The 23076-nt window shown below is 41.8% G+C and overlaps 1 protein-coding gene across 2 annotated transcripts in view; it reads left to right on the top strand.

Annotated features, from left to right (window-relative positions):
* The first annotated feature begins 3264 nt into the window (after positions 1–3264).
* Positions 3265–23076, top strand: part of PLB1 (phospholipase B1) — a 154208-nt gene continuing 134396 nt past the window's right edge. Inside the window, exon 1 of one of the 2 annotated variants that reach the window (XM_030799599.1) lies at positions 3265–3368. In XM_030799599.1, the coding sequence (XP_030655459.1) occupies positions 3314–3368 (55 nt within the window). In that variant the 5' untranslated portion in view covers positions 3265–3313. The remainder of the gene's footprint in view (positions 3369–23076) is intronic. The other variant, XM_030799600.1, reaches the window with a different exon arrangement.

Below are 23076 nucleotides of genomic sequence, written 5' to 3'. Positions count from 1 at the left end.
CAAAGTCTAGGGATTTCTTTGTGGATCTATTACTCTCTAAAGTTGTGGTGGTTTTCAGTTTTTTTTTTTTTTTTTTACTGTGACCCACATTAAGAAAAACATACTGCATCACTACATGTAGCTGAAACAAAAGTTTTCCGGATATGTTACTTACCCTTATTATATTGCTATGTCCTCAGATATTTTACATTCGATTTCATTTTTTTAAATGGGCTGATCATTAACCAAATCAAATTGATGGGATAATAATGGGTTGTAAACCCCCAGTTTGGAAAAATACTCTTGGAAGGCCCGCACTGCTTTAATCCACGTGGGCTCTGTGCCAGGAGCTTAGTCTAGCACCTCCCTGTGGATTCTTAGACAACAGCGAATGCTCAGCTGTGTTTTTTTGTTTTGTTTTGTTTTGTTTTTTTGAAACGGAGCCTTGCTCTGTCGCCCAGGCTGGAGTGCAGTGGCGCAATCTCGGCTCACTGCAAGTTCTGCCTCCTGGGTTCATGCCATTCTCCTGCCTCAGCCTCCCAAGTAGCTTGGACTACAGGCGCCCGCCACCACGCTTGGCTAATTTTTTGTACTTTTAGTAGAGATGGGGTTTCACCGTGTTAGCTAGGATGGTCTCGATCTCCTGACCTTGTGATCCACCCGCCTCAGCCTCCCAAAGTGCTGGGATTACAGGCATGAGCCACCACGCCTGGCCTGAATGCTTAGCTTTTTCAGTGGCCAAGAAACCTCTGAGCAAGGCATGTGCTACCATCCCTGAAAGATGCTAATTCAGGGGCCTTTGCCTTTCCCAAAAGGAGCACCTGGGTGATTATTGCTAAAATCTGAAATGGAGAATATTTCTCATCCCCTTTTATAGGACATGTCCTTTTAGGACATTTTCTAGCAAAAGTAGAGAACAAAAGTTTATGGAGAAGTGATGAAGCCTTTGACTTCAGACGACTTTCCCCTTGTTTTCATAGCTGCTACTAGACCACATGGATAGTAGGTGCCAGTTAAGCTGCGATGCTGTAAGGGTGCCAAGAGCCTGGGCGACGTGGCTCATGCCTGTAAACGCAGCACTTTGGGAGGCCAAGGTGGGAGAATTGATTGAGCCCAAGAGTTCAAGACCAGCCTAGGCAGTATAGTGAGACCTCATCTCTATTTTTCAAAAAAATTTTTAAAAAGAGTGTCTAAGAAATGTTGCTTCCCCTACAGCCTCACGGTTGATGAGGATTCCCTGATGCATGGATGGAACTCAGAGATTTATTCTACCTAAAAGGACATCCAGTCTATCCCATACCAAAATGCCTTCCCAAAATTCTAAATGTTTTTAAGGCATTTCTCAATTTTTCCAAATGTGAAAGAGGTTAGAGGAAGGATGGTAGCCCAGTTGGGCTGTGGTAGTCCTGGAGAGAAGCAGTGAGATGGAGCGAGTACCTAGAGCATGGAACCAACTTACTTCTGCCCCTGCCCCATGTCCTTCCCATCCCTCCTTCAGCTGGCCTACATATGAGTGGGGACCTTGGCCTATTCAGCCCAGGCAAGTTCAGTGATGCTCCTCAAAGCTGCTCCTCAAAGCTGGCATGGAGCTGGGTGAACTCCTGACATCCTTAGTAGTGGGACAGCAGCTCTGGCTTCTCATTGAACTTGGGGGCAGTTTGGTAAAGTTGACAAGTGTCTGCATGTCCAGGGGCATCTGTGCTCAGTTGTCCTTGGGTATATTTTCTTCTTCCTTTTCTGTGTCTGTGTGTGCTGCCCTCTTCTAGGCTCTGGAACTAGCTGATGGCCAGCTGGACTAAGTGTCTCAGTGTCCACACACCTCTGGCATGTCCCAATACCCCCCCTACAGTCCTGAGGCTTAGGCTAAGCCTTTGGCATTGGCTAAATCAGTGGTGACCCACATGTCACACATTTTCTGAGCAGTTGAGAAAGGGAGACAACATCCTAAAACCAGAGATTCAGGAACAAAGGGCCACCCACTTTGTCTTCACTTTCTACTCAAGACAATAGAGGTTTTAACTCTAATTTAAAAAAAATTTTTTTTTAATTGAGATGAAATCTTGCTTTATCTAGGCTGGAGTGCAGTGGTGAAATCATAGCTCACTGCAACCTTGAACTCTCGGGCTCAAGCAGTCCTCTTGCCTCAGCCTCCCAAGTAGCTGGGACTACAGATGCATGCCACCACACCTGGCTAATTTTTTTTTATTTTTTATAGAGATGGGGTTGCCCAGGCTGGTTTTCAAACTCCTGGGTTCGAGTGATCTTCCTTCTTTAGCCTCCCAAAGTGCTAGGATCACAGGTGTGAGCCACTGTGCCTGGCTGTGATTTTTAAATATGAGAAAAGAGGGTCAGCCAGGAGATCAGGATCTGAGGTTGGGTCATGGGAACCAGCCCAGAGTCTTAGCTAGACCTTAGAAGTCAGGATCCCAGCCTCACACCCACAAGCGTGCCCAGAAAGCAAGGATAATTTAAATATATTTGTTCCTATCAACCAAGGCAATTGTTTCTTGATATTTGTGTAAAAAATATAAATTCTACTCTCAAGGGTATTTGTCACTCAGGCTTTAAATGCCAGCTCTGTCTGCCCAGCTTAGACCCAGCCCAGCATTCCTGACTTAGTTTACCCAAAGGAAACGGCTGATTTTGTCAAACTTGGTTCCACCTCTCTGGCTTGTATCTCTGAATTCAACATGCAGACAACAAATCTATGGTGTGCACATCTGTCCAACACAACTGGCCACCCATGGGTTTGGAGATGGGGGAACAGAAACAAACCTCTCTGTGTCATGCAAACCAGGGAACCTAGCAGAGCTTCTGAGACACAGTGGGAACACGTTTCACATTTGGAGGTAGGTTTATGGTTTACACTTGTTACAAGGTACTTTTGATCTCCTGGCTTACAGCTGAGAAAGCTGAGACCACGTTAAGGGATACACCCAAGTTCCCACAGCTGTGGCTGATTTGGAATTCCGACCAGCACCTGGGATTCCCAGGCCCGTGTTCTTCCCAGCAGACCCGAACACCGGCAATTTCCGGGCACCCACCATCATGGAAGGCTGTATGGAGGCAGCTATGCGGCCCTGGTCTGTCAGTGTCTATGACTAGAACATGCTACCCATCATTGACTCATCTGCCTTAAGAACTCTTCCGCCTAAATGTTAATATTTATCATTTACAGCCTGCCACTACCCCCTTTCAAAGGTGAACACAGTAAAATTTATGACAGGTGCTCTATCAGAACACAGAGGAGCATAAAAGCAGGAGGAGGTGTGATAGCCCATCCGTCTGCTGGAGCAGCTCTTCCAGAGGCCCGAGTCACCTGGAGCATTCTGGCATGGGGCTGCAGCCAGGCATTTTCCTCCTGGAGCTGCTGCTGCTTCTGGGGCAAGGTAAGCGTGCCTTTTGCTCAGAGGACAACCAATGGTTTAGCCCCGCTGGTGTCCCATGTTGCTTAGGCAAGGGGTGTGCAAGAGGAGTGTGTGCTTTTGATGAGATAAAGCACAAAGCGTACCGTTCAAGAATAAGAAGGCTGGTTTGCCTCCTGTGGAATGGGATGCAGAGGATGCCTACACAGGGTTACATGTCCCAAAGGCTGCCGGGAGCGAGGCAGATCTTGGGATAGGAAAGAAGTGCAGTCGGGCAGCAGCACCATGGTACAAAAAAAAAAAAAACCTGGATTCTAGTTGTTTGTGCTTTGTGGCTTTGGGCAAGTTCTTCCACCTCCCTGGACCTCGATTTTTTTCGTCCTTAAAATGGAAATACTACTACTATGCACATTTTGATCATTACTATTACCATTTATGAACTTTGTTTTGTTTTTGAAGGACAAAGGAAGACATTTCCAATGATAAATTCTAAAAGATTGCCTACATTCTTTAGTGCTACTAAACAGAGTGCTGAGCTTCCATTGAACTGAGTGGGCAACCAGCCAGGGCTTTCCATTCCCCCCAACATTAATGACTGTGGGTAGATTGTGACTCTGCCACAATCCCTCTCTGCCCCTCTTCTTCCCATCATTGGCTCTCCCTTTGCGTAGGAAGGCAGAATCTTTTGAACTGAAAAGGGCCTTAAAGATGATCTTTCATCTTCTCCAGATGAGAGGACGGGGTCTGGAGTGAGAAGGCACTTGCCCTTGACTCCCCAGAGAGAGAGGAGGAGGCATGGGACAGAGTCCTCGGCCTGTCTAGGATCTGAGCCCAGGCTTGAGGCTCCTCTGGGGCAAGTCAGTTACCACTCTGAGCCGTGGGGGAGAATGACGATGCTTGCTATGCCTTCTGCACAGGATGATTGTATTTCCTTGATTACTAATGAGGCCAAGGAGTGTTTTCATATCAATTTTTTGAGTTTCTCTTTTGTGAAGTGCCTGTTCAAGTCTTTTTCCTATTGATTTTTTAGGAGTTCTCCATATATGCTGTGTACTAGCTCTTTGGAGGTTACATATATGACAAGTATCTTCTTCCACTCTGAAGCTTGTCCTCCTACTCTATGGGGACTTTTGATGAGCAAAATGCTTAATTCTGTGTAAATAAATGTAGACCACCCAAATGAGGACAAACAGAGGCTATTTATTCAGAGCTTGCTGTAGCGAGACATAACTTATGTTTGGCCAAGATTCAAAGGCAGGCAGGGGAGTGGGAAAGCTTCACAGTGGAAAAAAGGGAAATCTTCAGATCTGCTCTGGTTGGAGGTTGTTGGTATCAGGGACCAGCTGACTAGAGGCAGGGCATCTGAAGTTATCCAGTTGGGAGTGTATCTGGCTTTCTCTGAGTGGTCCTGAGTTGGAAGCAGAGCAAAAAGTAGAGAAGATGGCAGTCATTAACCAAACCTGACCACTCTGGGCTGATTGCTGCAGAGGCTGCAGTTTGGTTCTCTGGCCTGGCCGATTGCAGATTGTGGCTCAGAGTTCTGTTATCATATGTGGTCCCACCATTGTCCATTTGTATGTTCTCTATTTTTTTTTTTTTTTTTTTTTGGAGACAGAGTCTGGCTCTGTCACCCAGGCTGCAGTGCAGTGGCTTGGTCTCGGCTCACTGCAACCTCTGCCCCCCAGGTTCAAGCGATTCTCCTGCCTCAGCCTCCTGAGTAGCTGGGATTACAGGTGCCTGCTGCCATGCCTGGCTAATTTTTATATTTTTAGTAGAGATGGGGTTTCACTATGTTGGCCAGGCTGGTCTCAAATTCCTGATCTTAAGTGATCCGCCTGCCTCGGCCTCCCAAAGAGCTGGGATTACAGGGTGTGAGCCACTGTGCCCGGCCCTTATTCTTTCTTCCTTTATGGTTTATGCTCTTTGTATCTTAAAGAACTCCTCTCCTACCTTGAGGTCATGAAGATATCCTATATTTCCTTCTAAAAGCTTTATAAATTTACTTTTCTCGTTTAAGTCAATCACCCTACATCTGGGATTGACTTCTATGAATAGTATATGAGAGGAACCCAATGTTGTCATTATTAGTTCTTTTTGAGATAGAGTCTCACTCTGTCATCTAGGACAGAGGACAGTGGTGCAATTATGGCTCACTGTAGCCTCAACCTCCCAGGCTCAAGTAATCCTCCCACCTCAGCCTCCCAAGTAGCTGGGACCACACACCCACTCAGGTTATATAATCAAAATATTGTGTTCAGGCTCATGCCACCACGCCTGGCTAATTTTAGTATTTTTTGTAGAGAAGGAGTTTCACCATGTTGCCCAGGCTAGTCTCGAACTCCTGGGCTCAAGCAATCTTCCTGTCTTGGCCTTCCAAAGCGTTGGGATTACAGGTATGAGCCCAGCCCCTCATTTTTTTAAATGCAGAGACCCAGTTGTCTCAGTACCATTTATTGAACAATCGGTTGTTTCCCTACCACTGTGAAGAGCTACCTCTGTTTGTACATTAAAGATTCATGCATGTTTCTATCTGTGTCAGTTCTCTTTTTTGCTCTATTAGTCCATTTATCTATCTCAGGGCCAATAACCCATTGTCTTAATTCTGTAGCTTTATATTAACTTCTGTTTTTGAGAAAAGAAGTCTTCCTATTTTTTCCTCTTCTTCAGAAGTGCCTTGGCTTTGAATCTCTGTGTAAATTGTACTATCAGCTTGGCAATTTCCACTGGAGAAAACCTGTTGGGATTTTGATAGAGATTGCTTTGAATTCTATGAATCAAGTTGGGGAAAATAGACATCTTTACAATATTGAGTCTCTCAAGTCATGACCATGTATTTAGATCTTTAATGCCTCTCAAAGTTTTCTCTGTTGCAGGCATGGACATATTTTGTTCAATTTATTCCTAGGTTTAGATATTTTTGTTGTGTGGCAAGTGGGTTTTAAAATTTTTATTTTGAAAATGTTTGTTATTGATATATAGAAATAAAATGAATTTTGTGTTGGTTTTGAACTCAACTAAAAAATTTTAATAATTTATATATTCTTTTGGGTTTTCTATTAGGTTGGTGCAAAAGTGATTGCTGTTTTTGCCATTACTTTCAATGCTGTTTAATGCTCCCACCAGAAGAGCTAACGCACATAGCGTTGTTCCAACTGACCTTTTAAAAAATAAAATAGAGAATCCAGGCTCAAGTCTGGATTAGTGCTATATGGCTTTGTAACAAAGCAACGGCAAAATAGCACTCACTTTTGCACCAACCTAACACACATAATCCTGCCGATAATGACGGTGTTGTTACTTCCTCTTCAATCTGTATACCTTTTATTTCTTTTTCTTATCTTACTGTGCCAGCTGGTGCCTGCACAACAATTTTTTTTTTTTTTTCAAAGAGGTGATGATACCAAAGATGGTATTCTTATGTTATTCCCAAGTTCAAAAGGAAAATGTTAGGTTGGACGTGGTGGCTCACACCTGTAATCCTAGCACTTTGGGAGGCTGAGGTGGGTGCATCACCCGAGGTCAGGAGTTTGAGACCAGCCTCACCAACATGGTGAAACCCTATCTCTACAAAAATACAAAACTTAGCCAGATGTGATGGTGGTTGCCTGTAATCCCAGCTGTTCGGGAGGTTGAGGCAGGAGAATTGCTTGAACCTGGGAGGTGGAGTTTGCAGTTAAGCCGAGGTTGCACCACCGTACTCCAGCCTGAGTGACAGAGCCAGACTCTGTCTCAAAAAAAAAAGGAAAATGTTTAACTTCTCATCAGTAATTGTGCTGTTTGCTAATGGCTTTTTTTGTAGATAAGCTCTATGAGATTAAGAAACCTTTATTCTAAATTTGCTAAGAGATTTTTTAAAATGAGAAGCGGATGTTGAAATTCATCTAATGCTTTTTCTGTACTTATTGAGATGATTGTGTGACTTACTCCTTTCATCTGCTAATGTTGTGAATTAAATAAATTGACTTTTTATTATTTTGTTCATTTCTTCAGTCATTGCTTATTAGATTTATCAGAGACCACACATTGCATTTATTTGTCCTGTCTCTTTAATCTCTTTTCTTTTTTTTTTTTTTTTGAGGCGGAGTCTCACTTTCTTGCCCAGGCTGGAGTGCAGTGGTGCAATCTCCGCTCACTGCAAGCTCCGCCTCCTGGGTTCACGCCATTCTCCTTCCTCAGCCTCCCGAGTAGCTGGTACCACAGGCGCCCGCAACCACGCCTGGCTAATTTTTTGTATTTTTAGTAGAGACGGGATTTCACTGTGTTAGCCAGGATGGTCTCGATCTCCTGACCTCGTGATCCACCCGCCTCAGCCTCCCAAAGTGCTGGGATTACAGGCGTGAGCCACGGCGCCCGGCCTTCTTTAATCTCTTTTCATCAAGAATAGTTCTCTTGGCTTTTTGTTTGTTTCTTTTGTGTCAATGAACATCTTCAGCTGGTTTTTGTGTATGAACAACAAACAGTAATGTTCATGAATCCCCTAGTTGGTGATGCCAAATTTGATAATTTGGTGAAGGTGGTGGCTGCCTGACTTTTTTCCCTTGTGAAGGTACCTTCCCCACGTGGTTTATAAATTATCCATAGGGAGATACTGTGAGACTGTGTGATTACCCTTTTTCCCAGTGATTTTTAGCATCCACTGATATTTCTTGCCTAAATTTTTACCATGGTGATTGTAAGATGGTGATTTTTCTATCATTCCTTCTTCCTTCTGCTATTGTCAGTTGGGTTTCCTCCATAAAAAAGAGATTCCCTTTTTTCCCCTACTTAAAAAAATATTTAACTGAACTCCCCACTCCTTTTTGTCTTATCTTTTTCATATGAAATTCATATATGGGAGGCTAAGCAGGGAGGATAGCTTAAACCCAGGAGTTGGAGACCAGCTTGGGCAATATAGTGAGACCCTGTCTCAAAAGCAAAGAAAAGAAAAGAAATTCACTTATGGACTCTTATTAATCTGTGTGTTGTAATCCAGGCCTGTTATTTTTCATTTTGATGCCCAAGTTATTACAGTGAGAGCCTCTTTAAGGTGACTTGTGTGGCCCTATCAATTTTTAAGCACTTTTAAACTTCATGGTACAAGATTTTCCCAGCTAACCTTGTATTTCCTCTATCCCAAACCTGGAATCAGCTGTTTCTTCAAGGCTTCCATTGATAGGGGAGTGTTATTTAGAAACCCAGGTCCAGGTGCTAGGAATGCTTGTTGCTGCTGAAGTGTTATTGTCTAGGCCCTTTCAGTGACAAAACTAATAAACGTAGTTTTCTTTTTTAAAAACACCCAATAAATTTATAAAGTTATCTTTAATTTAGGTAGAATTATATTTTTTCATCTCCTTTCGTTCCATATTTGTATTGTCCTTCACCTACAGTGCAAATGTGGGTTACAGACACATCAATGAATTTACTCACTTACTGAATCCTACAATACATACAACACAGTACTGGAATTGCTATAACAATACCACCAACAACAAATGAAGTTCAAACTTCCTTTGCCATTCTTCCGTCCTTTAGAATATATCCCACTCAGGATGTATAATCAAAATATTGTGTTCAAAATCACTTGAATTTTTTTTTGTTCTCTTTGTGTAATTATATAACCTAGTTGGCATACAGTTAAGTGTGTCTGTATTTGTTTGTGTTTCTTCCGTTCTTGCTTTTTACTAAGTTTTTTCAATATGTAAAACATTAACATGGTTCAAAAGTCAAAACTATATGAAAAGATGTACTCAGAGAGGTCCCATCCCCTTCCCCTACCCTTTCTATCCCATTTCTGTCATTCCTGTAGGTAACCAAATTTATTAGTTTAATATCCTTTGTTTCTTTTTGAGAAAATATATTCTTATTTTCTTTTATTCTTGCACAAGATAACCTACTATACATGTTTTTTGCATTTTGATTTTTTTACTTAATTATATGTCCTGAAAATAGTACTATATCGGTTCAGAGATCTTTATTTTTTTCCAACTGCAGAATATTCCAGTATGTACCATATATTCCACCAGCCTCCCAACATGGCCATTAGGTTGTGTCCAATATTTTACTATTACAAATACTACTGTCATGAACAGTCACATGCATGTATCTCTTTCGAGTTCAGCTTATGCTAGGCGATACATCTAGCTTAGGATAAATTCCTGGAACTGGGATTTCTGGGTCAGAGGGTGAACACACATATAGATTTGTTAGGTATTACCAAATTTCCCTCCATAAGGGTTGTACCAATTTGCATTCCTACCAGCAATATATATGAAATTGCTTATTTTTTCATAGCTTGACAATAAAGCTATATTGACAATAAAGCATGCAGTCAAGACTTAGAATTTTTGCAAATGTCACAGGTAAGAAACATTTTAACTTATTACAATGTAGTTTGATTACATTTTCATATTTTTCAGGACCATGTGGTCTCGAGGTTACAAAAAGCAATGGGAAATGAATATTTTCCTATTCAGTTAGATGATAGCCTTTGGGAATCATACGTACGTACATAACATATGTATATGTGTGTGCTCATATTAAGGAAATAACCATAAATTTCTACATCCTTGAGTTTTAATTCATCAGAAATTCATATTAAATTTTGTTAAAGGCCTTTTCAGCATGTATAGAAATAATCATATGATTATTTACTCTTAGATCTATTGTGTTGAGTTATATTAATAGACTTGCTAATACTGAATGATCCATTGGGATTGTATACCCATTGCTGGCATAAAATCAAGTTGATCATGGTATATCTTTTTCCTTATATTGCTAGGCTTAGTTTGCTAACAATTGTTTCAGGTTATTTTTTTTATATGCCTATGAATGAGAGTGAGTTATAAGTTTCTTTTTTCTCTCTGCCCTTGCTGGATTTGGGTACCAATGTTTTACAGTCTCATAAAATGAATTTGGGAGTGTTCCTATTTTTCTGTTTTCTGGAATAGTTTGTAATAATAATGGATTTTTTTTCCTTTTAATGTTTGGTAGAACTTGCCAGTGAAGCCATCTGGACCTGGAATATTATTTTTTGGTAGATTTCTGACTACCGCTTCAATTTCTTTAGCACTTATAGAATTAGTCATATTTTCTTTTTCTTAAATCCACTTTGGAAAGTTTTTTTTCTAGGAATGTGTCCATTTCGAGTAAATTTGCAAGTGGTTTGGCATAAAATTTGTGTATGATTTTCTGTTATCCCTTCAATACCTGTAGCTTCTGTAGTCATGTCCTTCTTTTTGTTTCTGGTATTGATTATTTATGATTTATCTTACCAGAGGTTTATCGACTTTATTATTTTTTTCAAATCAATTTTTTATTTTTTTTTTATTTTTTGAGAAAGGTCTCACTCTGCTGTCCAGGCTGGAGTGCAGTGGTATGATCACAGCTCACTGCTGCCTCGACCTCTGGGCCTCAAGAGTTCCTCTCGCTTCAGGCTCCCAAGTAGCTGGGACCACAGTTGCACACTACCACACCTGTTAATTTAAAAAAAAAAAAAAAATCTGTAGGGAGGGAGTCTCCCTATCTTGCCCAGGCTGGTCTTGAACTCCCAGGCTCAAGCTATCCTCCAACCTCAGCCTCTCAAAGTGTTGGGATTACAGGCATGAGCCACCATGCGTGGCTTTTATTGATCTCCTATGTCACCGTTCTCTATTGAGGCATAGCAAAGTATCCTAAATCTCAGTGACTTACAGTAGCAACCATTTTATTTACTCACAGTTCTGTGAACCTGCAGCTTGGGAAGACTTCAGCAGAAACATCTCATCCCTGTTCCACATAGTATCATCTGGGATTGACTTGGTGGGTCCCAAATGAGATGTCTGGGGACTTGGTACTGGGACCTGGGTGTCTTCGTGTTCCCCTACTTGGCCTTTGTTTCTGTATGTGCAGTCTGGACTTCTTTACATGGGGACCCAAGGTCCCCAAAGAGCACAAATAGAAGCCACAAAGCCTTCTAATGTCTGGGCCCCAAAGTTATTTCTGCTGCTTCTATGAGTCAATGCAAGTTTCTGTAGTAGCTTAGATTCAAGGTGAAGGAAATAGACACTGCCTCTTGATGGGAAGAATGGCCTAAGTCACATTGCAAAAGGGCATACAGGATGAGACGAAATGCTGTGGCCACCTTTGGAAAAATATACCATCATCTATATTGTATGTTTGTTTTCTAGTTCATTTATTTATGTAAATTTATCTTGCTTGGCCTTTTTAGCACATCCTGAATCTGTGGCTTGATTACTTCCATCAGTTTTGAAAAATTCTCAACCAGTATGTCTTGAAATGTTGGCTCTACTTGATTATTTCTGCCTTTTCCTTCTGGAATGCCAGCACAATGTTTGGCCTGCTCACTCCATGTACCATGTCTCTTAACCTCTCTCCCAACTTTACCATCTTGTCTTTCTGTACTGCATTCTAAGTAATTTATTATGATACACCTTCTAGCTTATTCAGTCTCCTTCAGTTGTGTCTAATTTTCTGTTAAACCTGATCATTGAAGATTTTGAAAATTGGTGATTTTATTTTTCAAATTTAACTTACATTTAGTTTCTTACCAAATTGGTAATTAAATAACTTTGGATTCCCCTAAAAACTTCAAGTTTGTCTTATTTTAAAAAACATAGTCATTTTAAGGGCCAGGTGCAGTGGCTCATGTCTGTTATCCCAGCACTTTGGGAGGCTGAGGCAGGCAGATCACTTGAGGTCAGGAGTTCAAGACCAGCCTGGCCAACATGGTGAAACCCCGTCTCTACTAAAAATACAAAAATTAGCTGGGTATGGTGGTGTGTGCCTGCAGTCCCGGTACTCAGGAAGTTGAGGCAGGAGAATTACTCGAACCTGGGAGGTGGAGGTTGCAGTGAGCCGAGATTGGGCCACTACATTCCAGCCTGGGCAACAGAGCGAGACTCGGTCTCAAAACACAAACAACAACAACAAAAACAAAAATTCATTTTGTAATTTTGCAATTTTGATGATTTTAGTATCCAAAGTCTTTGTGATCTGTTTCTTTTGTTTTGTTTTCCTGCTGATTCTTGCTCATATGTACCTAATTTCTTTATATACTATACGTGGTTATCTTTTATTGCATGCTGCTCAGACTCCTTGAAAATGTACTTAGGAGATTCTTTGAGGCCTAGGATGAAGGTGAATGTCTTCAGAGAAGACAAAAGTGTTCATTCTATTGGGCACTGGGGATGTTATCATTTGAGGATCACTTCAAACTAAATTCATGGTGTGAGGCTCCCTAGAAAAACCAGGCTCTATGATAAGCACAGTTCGTGTATAACAGCCTTCCTTTAAGATGGCCTGTGCTATTTTTCCCATTTTACAGATGAGAAAACTGAGAAGCTAGGTAACTTGTCCAAAATCATCCAGCTAATTAGTACAAGAAGCTGAGGTCAGTCCTGAGCTTGGATCCAGGGCCAGCACCTTTCACTACCTTACAATATAATAGAGCTGGAGGGAAGAACCAAAATTAGACTTTTATTTAAACTTTTAAGTGGACTCAACAAGCAATACATATGAAAACAGAATCCTGCTTTGAGTGTTTTAGCTTGTAGAACTGAAATATCATTAACTCAACTGCAGTTGGCAAAAGCAAGTTGGCAAGAAATCATTGTATCTAATAAAATACCATTTTTGCTAGAATTTTATTTTCCTCGAATGGGTCAGAAGTTCCCAGAAGATTGTCATGCCTGTGGGAAAAACTTGTTGCCTTGGTAACGTACCCATGACAGGCCTGTCAATGCAAAACCAACGGTGGGAGCTGGGTGAACTCATTGAGTGAGAAAAGAATACCTTTTCATTACTAAAACAAGCTGGGTAACATTTGTTTTGCAAAAGCCCAGGGTTCTTCCTGAAGGTTGGCTTTCCTTCCCTTCCTGCAGGAAGTTTTCCCAAGCCTTCTAGAAATACAGTCTTTCTAAATAAGAGTAGAAAGGGCTATTTGAGAACTTTTGGTGGCCCGAGTCCTTCAAATTATTGATGCAAGATCAGGGAGAACCTGCTTGGGTCGCATACCTAGTTGGTGGCATAGCCATCCCCGAATCTCTGGTGTTAGACTCTACATCCCAATGCCTTCATCCCCATCCCCACCCCTCACTTCAACTCACACACTTGTCTCCAAATGTCTGCTTTGGACACTGAGCACAGGTATGGAGTTTTCTCTAGAGGCTCAGAAGTTCTACTTTCCTGGGATGTCATCTGTGCCTTGTAGATTTCTAGGACTTTATTGTCAATCATCATTTTCATCAAGTTGCATTTTTGTTACTGTCAATTAACTGAGTACCCTTCTAAAAACCCAAGTTGGGCTGTGCCTGGCTGGTAGTTACTAAATCAGATATTAAGGAACCCTCTGGGGAGAGAGAAAGGATCCGCATAAAATCACTGGAGAAGAATTAAGCACCAAAATAGGTGCAAGCAGCTGTAATAAAAGCAACAGGATTCAGAGAGCTGAGAGATGAATGTGGGCTGGAGGAATCTCATGTGGGAGGTGAAGCTGAATTGCTCACTGAAGGGTGAGTGGGACTGAGATAAACACCAAGGAGCAGAGAGGGCAGGCAAGGGGAGGGCATGGCAATGATGGGTTTGAGGAACAGGGGCAGGCTGGCTGAACTGGAGTGTGGGGTTGGTGTGGGGCAAAATGAGGAGTTAAGGTAGGACAATTAAACCCCAGTGCAAGGAGAGTAGAGATTTCTCAGAGTGCCTTTTAGCTTAAAGAGACTTCTAAAATGATTGAATCCAAATCTTTTATTTTACATTAACAAAAACTAAACTGGTGGAGTGACCGGCCTAAGGTCATGCAGCAAGCCTGGAATTTTAATTTGCTGTAGTGGGAAATGGGGAATTATAGAAAGTTCTTTAGCAGGGGAGTGGCATGATGCAAGTGGTATTTTGGGCAAGATAAGTCCTCCAGCTCCAGACATAAAAGGTCATGAGTCAAAAGAGGCACCACCTTGGTGAACAGAGCCCTGGATCATAGGAAGGGGCCCAGCAGGTATTCGGCTGGGCTCTGGGAAGGGTAAGTGCTTTTCTTCATGCCTTAGGCCACCATTTCCTCTTGCATTATTGCATCTCTGAGAATGAGGAGTCCTAAGCCTCCCTTCCTTCACACCACAACTTCCCAGTTGTCTCTTGGAGGAGACCTTCTTGATGGTCTTCCTTCTTGAGACTCCCTTCCTGTTGGGGCTCACTGATCAACACACCTGCCACCATCCAGCTTTGAGGAATACCTGGTCCCATTTAAAGTTCTGGCCAATGGTGGCTAAGGTGAAGCTAGAGCTGCTGCTGAGTGTGGAAGATATTAGTATAGGAGGAGTCAGGGCTCTGGAACCTGCCATCGTCAAGGTCTGCTTGTTCATCTTCACCATGGGACTGTCTTGTACAGGTTGCTCCTTCCTGGCTCTGGGTTGGCCTCAGCTGTCCCTGTCTTAGTCTGTAGTGTGCTGCTATAATACCACAGACTGGGTCATTTATAATGAACAGAAATTTATAGTCTCATGGTTCTGGAGGCTGGGAAGTCCAAGATTGAGGGGCTGGCATCTGGTGAGGGCCTTCTTGCTGTGCCATCCCATGGCAGAAGGCAAAAGGGCAAATGAGGGTACGAGAGAGACAAAAGGGGCCAAACTCATCCTTTTATAACAAATCCACTCCCACAATAATGAAATTAATCCATCTGTGAGAGCAGAACCTAGTCACCTGTTATAGGTCACACCTCCTACCACTGCTACATTGGGGATCAAGTTTTCAACATATAAACTTTGGGGGACACATCGAAACCATAGCAATCCCATGAGGAAGTTGAAGAAAATGTGATGCAAAAGTAAGGCATCCCCTTGTCTGAGGCCAAGGGCAAAACTACAAGTAAACTTTGAATATGTAATTTCCTTTTGGGACTGCTTTCCTCCCTTGGGGCACAGGGTGTATGATACTGGATATCTGTGGGCATCAAGGGATGGAGACAGGAGGGTGCACTGGTCTCTGCCTGGAATGAGGTCTGTAATTGGTGGTGAGGTCTCTCTGGGACCATCAGTACAGGACAGAGTAATTATGGTTTGAGACTTTTCAAGCCATCTCGAATGTTTTTTGTAATCAGACTAGAGGTTGTGTCTTCCCAAAGGTTGTGACATTGTTTATCCTAAATCATTCTTTGGCCAGCATTCCTGATGGTAAATCTAGAGTGACTAATGGTAATAAGGACAGCTGGAAATACTGATCTACAGACAGGGCAAAACAATAGATTTCTTCTGAAAATTCAAGATAGAAGACAACACATATAACAAGTCTTTCCATAACCTTCTTTCAAAAAGACTTTGGTCTCAGGGAAAGCATACTTGACTAGGTTAAGGAGAATCCAGTTCTACACATGGCTCTGTTAGTACCTTGCTGAATAGCCTTTGGCAAATTTGCTAGCCTCTCTGGATCTAGTAAACAAGATGATCTTGAAGGTCTGCTCACTTCATCTACTCTAGAATTGTGAGACATACATTCAGAGGTCAACTCAGCTACCTCAGAAGGGTTCTCTGGTCCTCATTCTCACCTTCCACTGGTGGCAGCATGTGACTGGCCAAGTACCACACTGACAGGATGCTGTGCTAACATCCTATACGCCTTAGAGCACCTGGAATTTTAATGGAGCAGTCAGCCAGGCATGACTCATGGTTTTCTGACTCAGCACCCACAGCTAGTCACATGCAGCACCTGCTCACAGGTCCACGCAGCATCCTACAGTCCCTATAGGTCACATAGGGTGACAGCTTACAGTCACCTTGTGCAGTGCAGCACATAGTCACCCACAGGACCTGCTTATCATTCAAAACCAATCAAGGGATGACACTGGCAGACTTGGGCCCTCCCCTTCCAAGCTCACCAGCACAGCTCAGTGCTTAGTGGAGAGCAGCATTGTCCACACCCTTGCTGGTGTGGTCTGCATGCACTTATGGCCCTCTGAGCCTGTAAAAATGCCAAAAGTGTCATAAACCCTGCCCCTAAGGTCACAGTGAGAGCATTACAACTTTTCAAGAGTGACCTCAGTGCCACATGAGTTGGCCTTGAAAGTCCTCCCTGATGCCTAGGAGATGCTTCTTCCTTTCATCCAGGGAGACAAATCACCTCTCCCCTGTGTATGGCCCTCTCTCACGCAACCCTTTCCAGTTCTTTGATCTTCATAACAACCTCATGAAGAAGACAGGGAAGCTAGTCCTATTCGCATTTTATAGATGAGGAAGTCAATGTTCAGATAGATTAGATGCTTAATCAAGGTTATGAAATGGCTGTATTCCCTCAAGGAAGGGACAGGGGCCAGAAAATTGCACTCCAGACACATCATAAGTATACAAACATCAAGGAAATCTATAAAGTAAGAGAGCATGCCCTGCTTTAATTTTGCTTTTGAAATCACCCCACCCATATGTGGCCAGCTGTTGGACTAACACACGCTGGGTTTCCTTGTAGAGTCAGGCTCTTAACCTTGGAAGCACGTGAACATTACTGGAGGGGCTTTTAAAAACTCTGGTGCCCAGCATACCCATGCCCCACCAGGCCAGTCAAATCTGAGTCTCTGCATTTGGGAGCTAGGTAGCAGGTGATGGGCTGAGAGCCACTGCTTTAGAAGGTACCCCCCCTAAGGGAGAAGCACATGTGGTTTTACCTTGCCAAGGCCTGATGTCTCCATGGTGCTTTGTTGGTTCCAGACCCCAGTGGTCACAGCTGTGTCCAACTTGGATGACTGATCTCGGCCAAACCTGTTTCTCAGAGCATACGCACGTGTTTTTCTCTTGCATTCCCATCAGGATGGAAAAGTACTTGTTTTTTTCCCCTGACTGCCCTGACTCCGGTGGGAATTTTTCAAAGAGCTCAAAGCCCTTCATATATCCATGGGCTTGATGTCAAAACAACCTTTCAAAAGGGGAAAGTTCCCTTGGGATTCCATGATTGGGGTTTGATGATGCCACAGTGCTTCAATAATTTCTTCCACAGTGCCTCGGGGTACTGTGGGAACAGGCACTGTACCTGGTGAAAGCAGAGAAGTAGAGTGAGGGCCCATGTCGCTCCAAGGGTTAGTGGGGCCAGAACCGAGAGGCACCAAGTTTCCCTTTGAATCTTCAGATCTGGACGCTTAACATTTAGATCCCAGGAACACTTTATTGTGACACCCCAGAGCAGTTATCATGGATGACTCACATCATCAAGGTAAAAACATGAACTCCTGAGCATTTAGTTATGTGAAGAAATCCCAGAATATTGAGGCTGAAAGGATCTAAAAGATGGTCTATGCCAACCACCTCTCAGATGCTGAAATTATAACTAACAATTACTGAGTTCTTTCCATGAGTCAGACACTGTGCTGGATGTTTACATGCATTTAATCCTCACGCAACTCCATGGGGCAGGTATTATCAACCTCACCTTATAGGTGAGGAAAATAAGGCTTATCAGACCAAGGATTTCCGAGCTCTTAACCTCTGCCTGGTGTATGTGCCACATGTTCACGATCCCCACTCTTTGCTTGGACCAGTGCCCTGGCAGCCCATTCTTGTTTGGGTAGCTCCAGCTATTCTGCCAAGGGGCAACTTGCTTCCACTGGTCTAGTCCTGGTTTGAGAGCCACATGGAACAAGGCCAGCCCACTTGGCATCCGACCTATCAGATCCTAAAGGAAGTTCTCATACACCATCCTCAGCTTCTGTTTAAATAAAATATCTGTTTCAATGCACCCTACCTGTTTTGTGTTCTTTACTCCTGATTTTTTTTTCTTTTTTCTTTTTCTCTCTTTTTTTGTTTTTTTTTTTTTTGAGATGGAGTCTCACTTTATCACCCAGGCTGGAGTGTAGTGATGTGATCACGGCTCACTGAAACCTCAAACTCCTGGGCTCAAGTGATCCTCCTGAGTAGCTGGGACTATAGGCATGCACCACCACACTCAGATAATTGTGTGTGTGTGTGTGTGTGTGTGTGTGTGTGTGTGTGTGTGTGTGTGTGTCTGTTTTTGTTTTTGTTTTTTTTTTTTTGTAGAGACAGGGTTTCACCATGTTGCTTAGGCTGATCTTGAATTCCTGGGCTGAAGCAATCCTTCCACCTCAGTCTCCCAAATGGCGTTGAGATTACAAGCATAAGCCACTGTGCCTGGCCTTCCCCTGATACCTTGCCTCCTTTAGGATTAAGTATTTTTATTGTTTAGGTTTCACCACCCCATCCTGCCCAACACTAGCTTGTGGATTATATAATTTTTATCATTATTTTGGTGTTTAAAGTGATAACATGCACCCTTGACTTATTAAAGTCTAACATAAATCAGCACTTTTACCACTTGATAAGGGGAAAATCTTGTAACAGTTTAACTCCATTTATTCCATCCAAATCTGCCCACAAAGCAATTTATTTCATGTCTTTTAAACTCCAAAATATATTATTTTTATTTATATTAGGGTTGGCAAACTTTTTCTGAAAAGGTTGTAAATATTTGAGATGTGGTGAGTCACATATATTTTTCTATCACATTCTTTGTGTTTTTTTTTTTTAAATTTTAAGAATGATTCTTATCTAGAGGGACATATAAAAATAGGCTGTGGGCAGATTTGACTTATGGGCCATAGTTTGCTGGTCTCCAGTTTGTACAGTAAATATTATTTTAGGTTTACCTACATATTCTTTCTGTACTTCATTCCTTTTTACATCACCAACGTCCCAACTGGTATCATTTTCTTTTTCCACTGCTTTCGGGCTTCCATTGTTTCTGATGAGAAGTCAGTCTGATCTTAATATTGATCTCCTGTACTTGAGGAGTTTTACTCCTGCTGCTTTCAAAATTTTTTCTTTGGTTTTAGAACTACACCTAGATACGTAGACGGTTATAGTTCATGTGTCTAAGTAAGATTCTCTGTGCTTATCCTACTTAATGTTCTTTCAGCTTGTTGAATCTGTGGTTTAATATTTTTCATCAAATGTGGGAGGTTTGGGAAGTTTTCGGCCATTTTATCTCTTTTTTTTTTTTTTTTTGAGATGGAGTTTTGCTCTGTTGCTCAGGCTGGAGTGCAATGCTGTGATCTTGGCTCAATGCAATCTCTGCCTCCTGGGTTCAAGTAATTCTCCTGCTTCAGCCCAGCTGGGATTACAGGCACCCACCAGCATGCCTGGCTAACCTTTTTAGTTTTTTTTTTTTTTTTTTAGTAGAGATGAGGTTTCACCATGTTGGCCAGGCTGGTCTCGAACTCCTTACCTCAGGTGATCCACCTACCTCAGCCTAGCCATTTTATCTTTAAATCATTTCCTGCCCCCCCCACCCATCTCTCTCTCTCTTCTTCTTCTGGGGCTCATATTACATGTATGTTTTTATGTTTGACAATGTCCACAGATCTCTGGGGTTCTGTTTTTCTTCAATCTTTTTTCCTCTGTATTTTTTAGAAATATACTTACTATCTTAAAATTTACTGATCTTTTATACTGTCATCTCAAGCTTGCTACTGAGCCCACCTAGTGAATCTTTCATTTCAGTTAGTGTACTTCTTAACTCCAGAATTTCCATTTTATATCACTTCTATTTGTTGTCATTGTCTTCATGGCTTTAATTCTTCAAATACATATAATAGCTGCTTTATTTAATAAGACTTTGCCTGTGAAATCCAACATCTGTGTCAACTTAGTTTCCATTGATTGCTTTTTTTCTTCATCTGGGACTGGTGTTTCAATGCCAAGGCACATGCCTGATAACTTTTGTTTGAAGACTAGACATGTTTGATGAAACATAGCAGTTCTGGATTCTGTTTTATTTTTCTGAGGGTCATCAATTTGTTTTTTAATAACTTGCCTGGACTTAAACGTGAAATCTGTCTCTCTAATTGTGTGCAGCTAACCACTGATGTCTTTGCTCAGTTTTTTTTCTTTCTTTTTTCTCTCTCTCTCTTTTTTTTTTTTTTTTTGCCTGGCATCCTAGGAGTCACCCTTGAGTCTGCATGGTTTAGTGGTCAGTCAATGATTTGGACAGAGGTTGTGATCAAACACCTTGAGACCATAAGGTTCTGTTGCTTGCTGTGTGTGCAGCTTAGAGAATGAGCACAAAGTTGTAGTCAATTCTTAAGTCTCTCTTGGTTTTAGATTTACATGTGGCTCTTTCAGTCTTTCTGGAACATACATCAATTTCCGGTTACTCAGGGATATGTGAGGAGCGTATCTCAGTACTTCTTATTTCTTAGATTGCCCCATTAAATTTCTGATTGGACCACCTCTTGCTGTAACTGGGTATAAAACATTGAGCTGGAAAGATTATGGATTTCCTTCATTTATTTCCATATTAGTCCACTGCTTTTCACTAATCTGTTGTCTGTTGTGTTTTTAAATTTTCTCTTGGCTTTGATTTATTTAATGTTGTCTCCTGGTAATTTTTTAATGGAAAGCCAGGCATTGTATATAAAAAATTAGATAATTTTCATGCTCTGGCTGGTAGTATTTTCATCCATGAAAGTTTTCCTTTTGCTTTTGGCAGGCAGTTAGGGAGGAACAGATCACTTTTATCTAATCAGGAATCAAACTTATTCAAGTCTGGTCTTTAGACTTTTTACAGATCAGCCCATTTCTAGTTTATCCCTACTCCAAAAGTCTGTTTTAAGTCCCACTTGACAGCCTGGGATATTCATCAGGGTCCCTCCTTCTCAATGGGTGCCGAACTCAATGTTTTCCCCAGTTCCATTAAACTGCCTGAAGCTCTGCGCAGTATCTTAGCCTCTCGGCTGCTGATTTCTGTCACTCATGATTTGACAAATGCTTCAAGGATATAACTGGTATCAAATGCTGAGCCCAGTCTCTGTACTTATTTTCTCTTTGGGGTCCTGACTTCTCAAATTCTTGCTACTTTTATAATTTTGAACAGACACTCACATACACGCAGGCACACACACACACACACACCACACAGAGAGTGTGGGAGTGCCTAACAGAATGCAGGAGTGCAGCAGAAAAAAATAAAAGACCTAGAAGATTCCATTACAGTTTTAGGAAAAGATGTGGGCCTCCACCTGTTGTCTTCAGAAACATCCTCTTTTGAGCCCCATTAAAACCTTTGAATTCCGGAGTCAGCAGTAAACTCTGGACCCAGCTCCAACCCTCTAAACAACATTTAAAACTCTTACTGCTGTAAAATTATACTAATAATGCCATCTATTTCCCTGGATTGTTTTGATAATCAAATGAGGGCATCTTTCATCATAATTAATGTATTTCAACATATACTTTGTACAGGCACTGGGTTAGATCTTCTGCTAATTTAATTCATTTTTTAAAACTTTATAATAGAGTGCTGAGTATATTAGCTGTCATAAAATTTGTTTTAGAATGCTACTATTTAAAGAAGGGGTCCAAAATCTTTTGAGGAGTGATTTTCTTTTAATTAAAAAATTGTTGTTCCAGCACCATTTGTTGAACAGACTGTCTCTTCTCTGTGGTATTGCCTTTGCTCCTTAGTCAAAGATCTGTTGGCTTGATTTATGTGGGTTTATTTCTGGGCTCTGTATTCTGTCTCATTGATCTAGTTGTTTATTCTTTTGCCAGTCACACTGTCTTGATCACAGTAGCTTTATCTTCAATCCTGGAGTCAGATAGTGTCAGTCTTCTAACTTTGTTCTTCTTCAATATTGTGTTGGCTCTTCTAGGTCGTTTGCCTCTTAATATAAATTTTAGAATCAGTTTCTTGATATCCACAAAGGTTTCTACAGTTTTTAATGGTTCCAAAAAATAAAAAGAATATTTCGTGATGCATGAAAATTATATGGAATTCAAACTTCAGTCACTATAAATAAATTTAATTTGTTTACATATTGTCCGTGGCTGCTTTCATACTACAGCAGCAGAGTTGAGTACTTTCAACAGAGACCATATGGTGAGTAAAATCTAAAATATTGACTATCTGGCCCTATACAGAAAAAGTCTGCCGGCCCTGGTCTAGACCTTGGGCATGTGGCTTACACTTAGCTTCTTGGTTACAAGCATAGCTCATGGAGTCAGATGAGCCAGACTGCCTGTTTTCAAACCCCACTATCACCATTTGCTAGCAATGTCATCTTTTTTTAATTTATTTTTTTGTTTTTTTTTAGAGACGGGTTCTCATTATGTTGCCCAGGCTGGTCTCAAATTCCTGAGATCAAGCAATCATTCCATCTCCACTTCCCAAAGTGCTGGGATTACAGGCATGAGCCACCATGCCTTGCCACCTTTAAAAGGCCATTTAACCTTTTGGGGTCTCAGTTTTCCGTCTGTAAAGTCGGGATGATGATATTTATTTCATAAAGTTGTCATGAGGATTAAATGAATTAGTTCACCTAAGTGCTTAGAACAGTGCCTGGCACGTAGAAGCTGTATTTGTGTTGGCTACCATTTACGTTTTTATCCTGGCTTAGAAAGAATATTACCAAAATAGCCTCAAATCTCTGCCCTGCTAACTCCTCTATTCCACTCCCCCTGGAGTGATGATCACCTTAAAATCATCTCTTCAGAGACTGGTCACAGCTCCCTGTTGCTCATGGACTAGCCTGGCATTTGTGGCTCCCCGGCCCAGCTACCATCTGTCTGTGCAGCCTCATCCCCCCTGCCCACCACTTCCCTGGCCTCCAGTTACAAACCCCTATGCCAGCCTTTTCCAACACTTTGTGCTTGTCCACACCTCTATGCCTTCCCGTCATGTGGCCCTTTCTGCCCAGAAAGCTTGCTTCTGGGAATTTCAAAGGAGTCGCTGCGATCTGGAGGCGGATTCCAGTCATCATTCCTCGTGCAAGCTC

Source organism: Nomascus leucogenys, chromosome 19 (assembly GCF_006542625.1).
Source record: "Nomascus leucogenys isolate Asia chromosome 19, Asia_NLE_v1, whole genome shotgun sequence".
Taxonomy (NCBI): domain Eukaryota; kingdom Metazoa; phylum Chordata; class Mammalia; order Primates; family Hylobatidae; genus Nomascus; species Nomascus leucogenys.
Note: the sequence above shows the minus strand (reverse complement) of the source record. Positions and strands in the feature narration are given on the sequence as shown.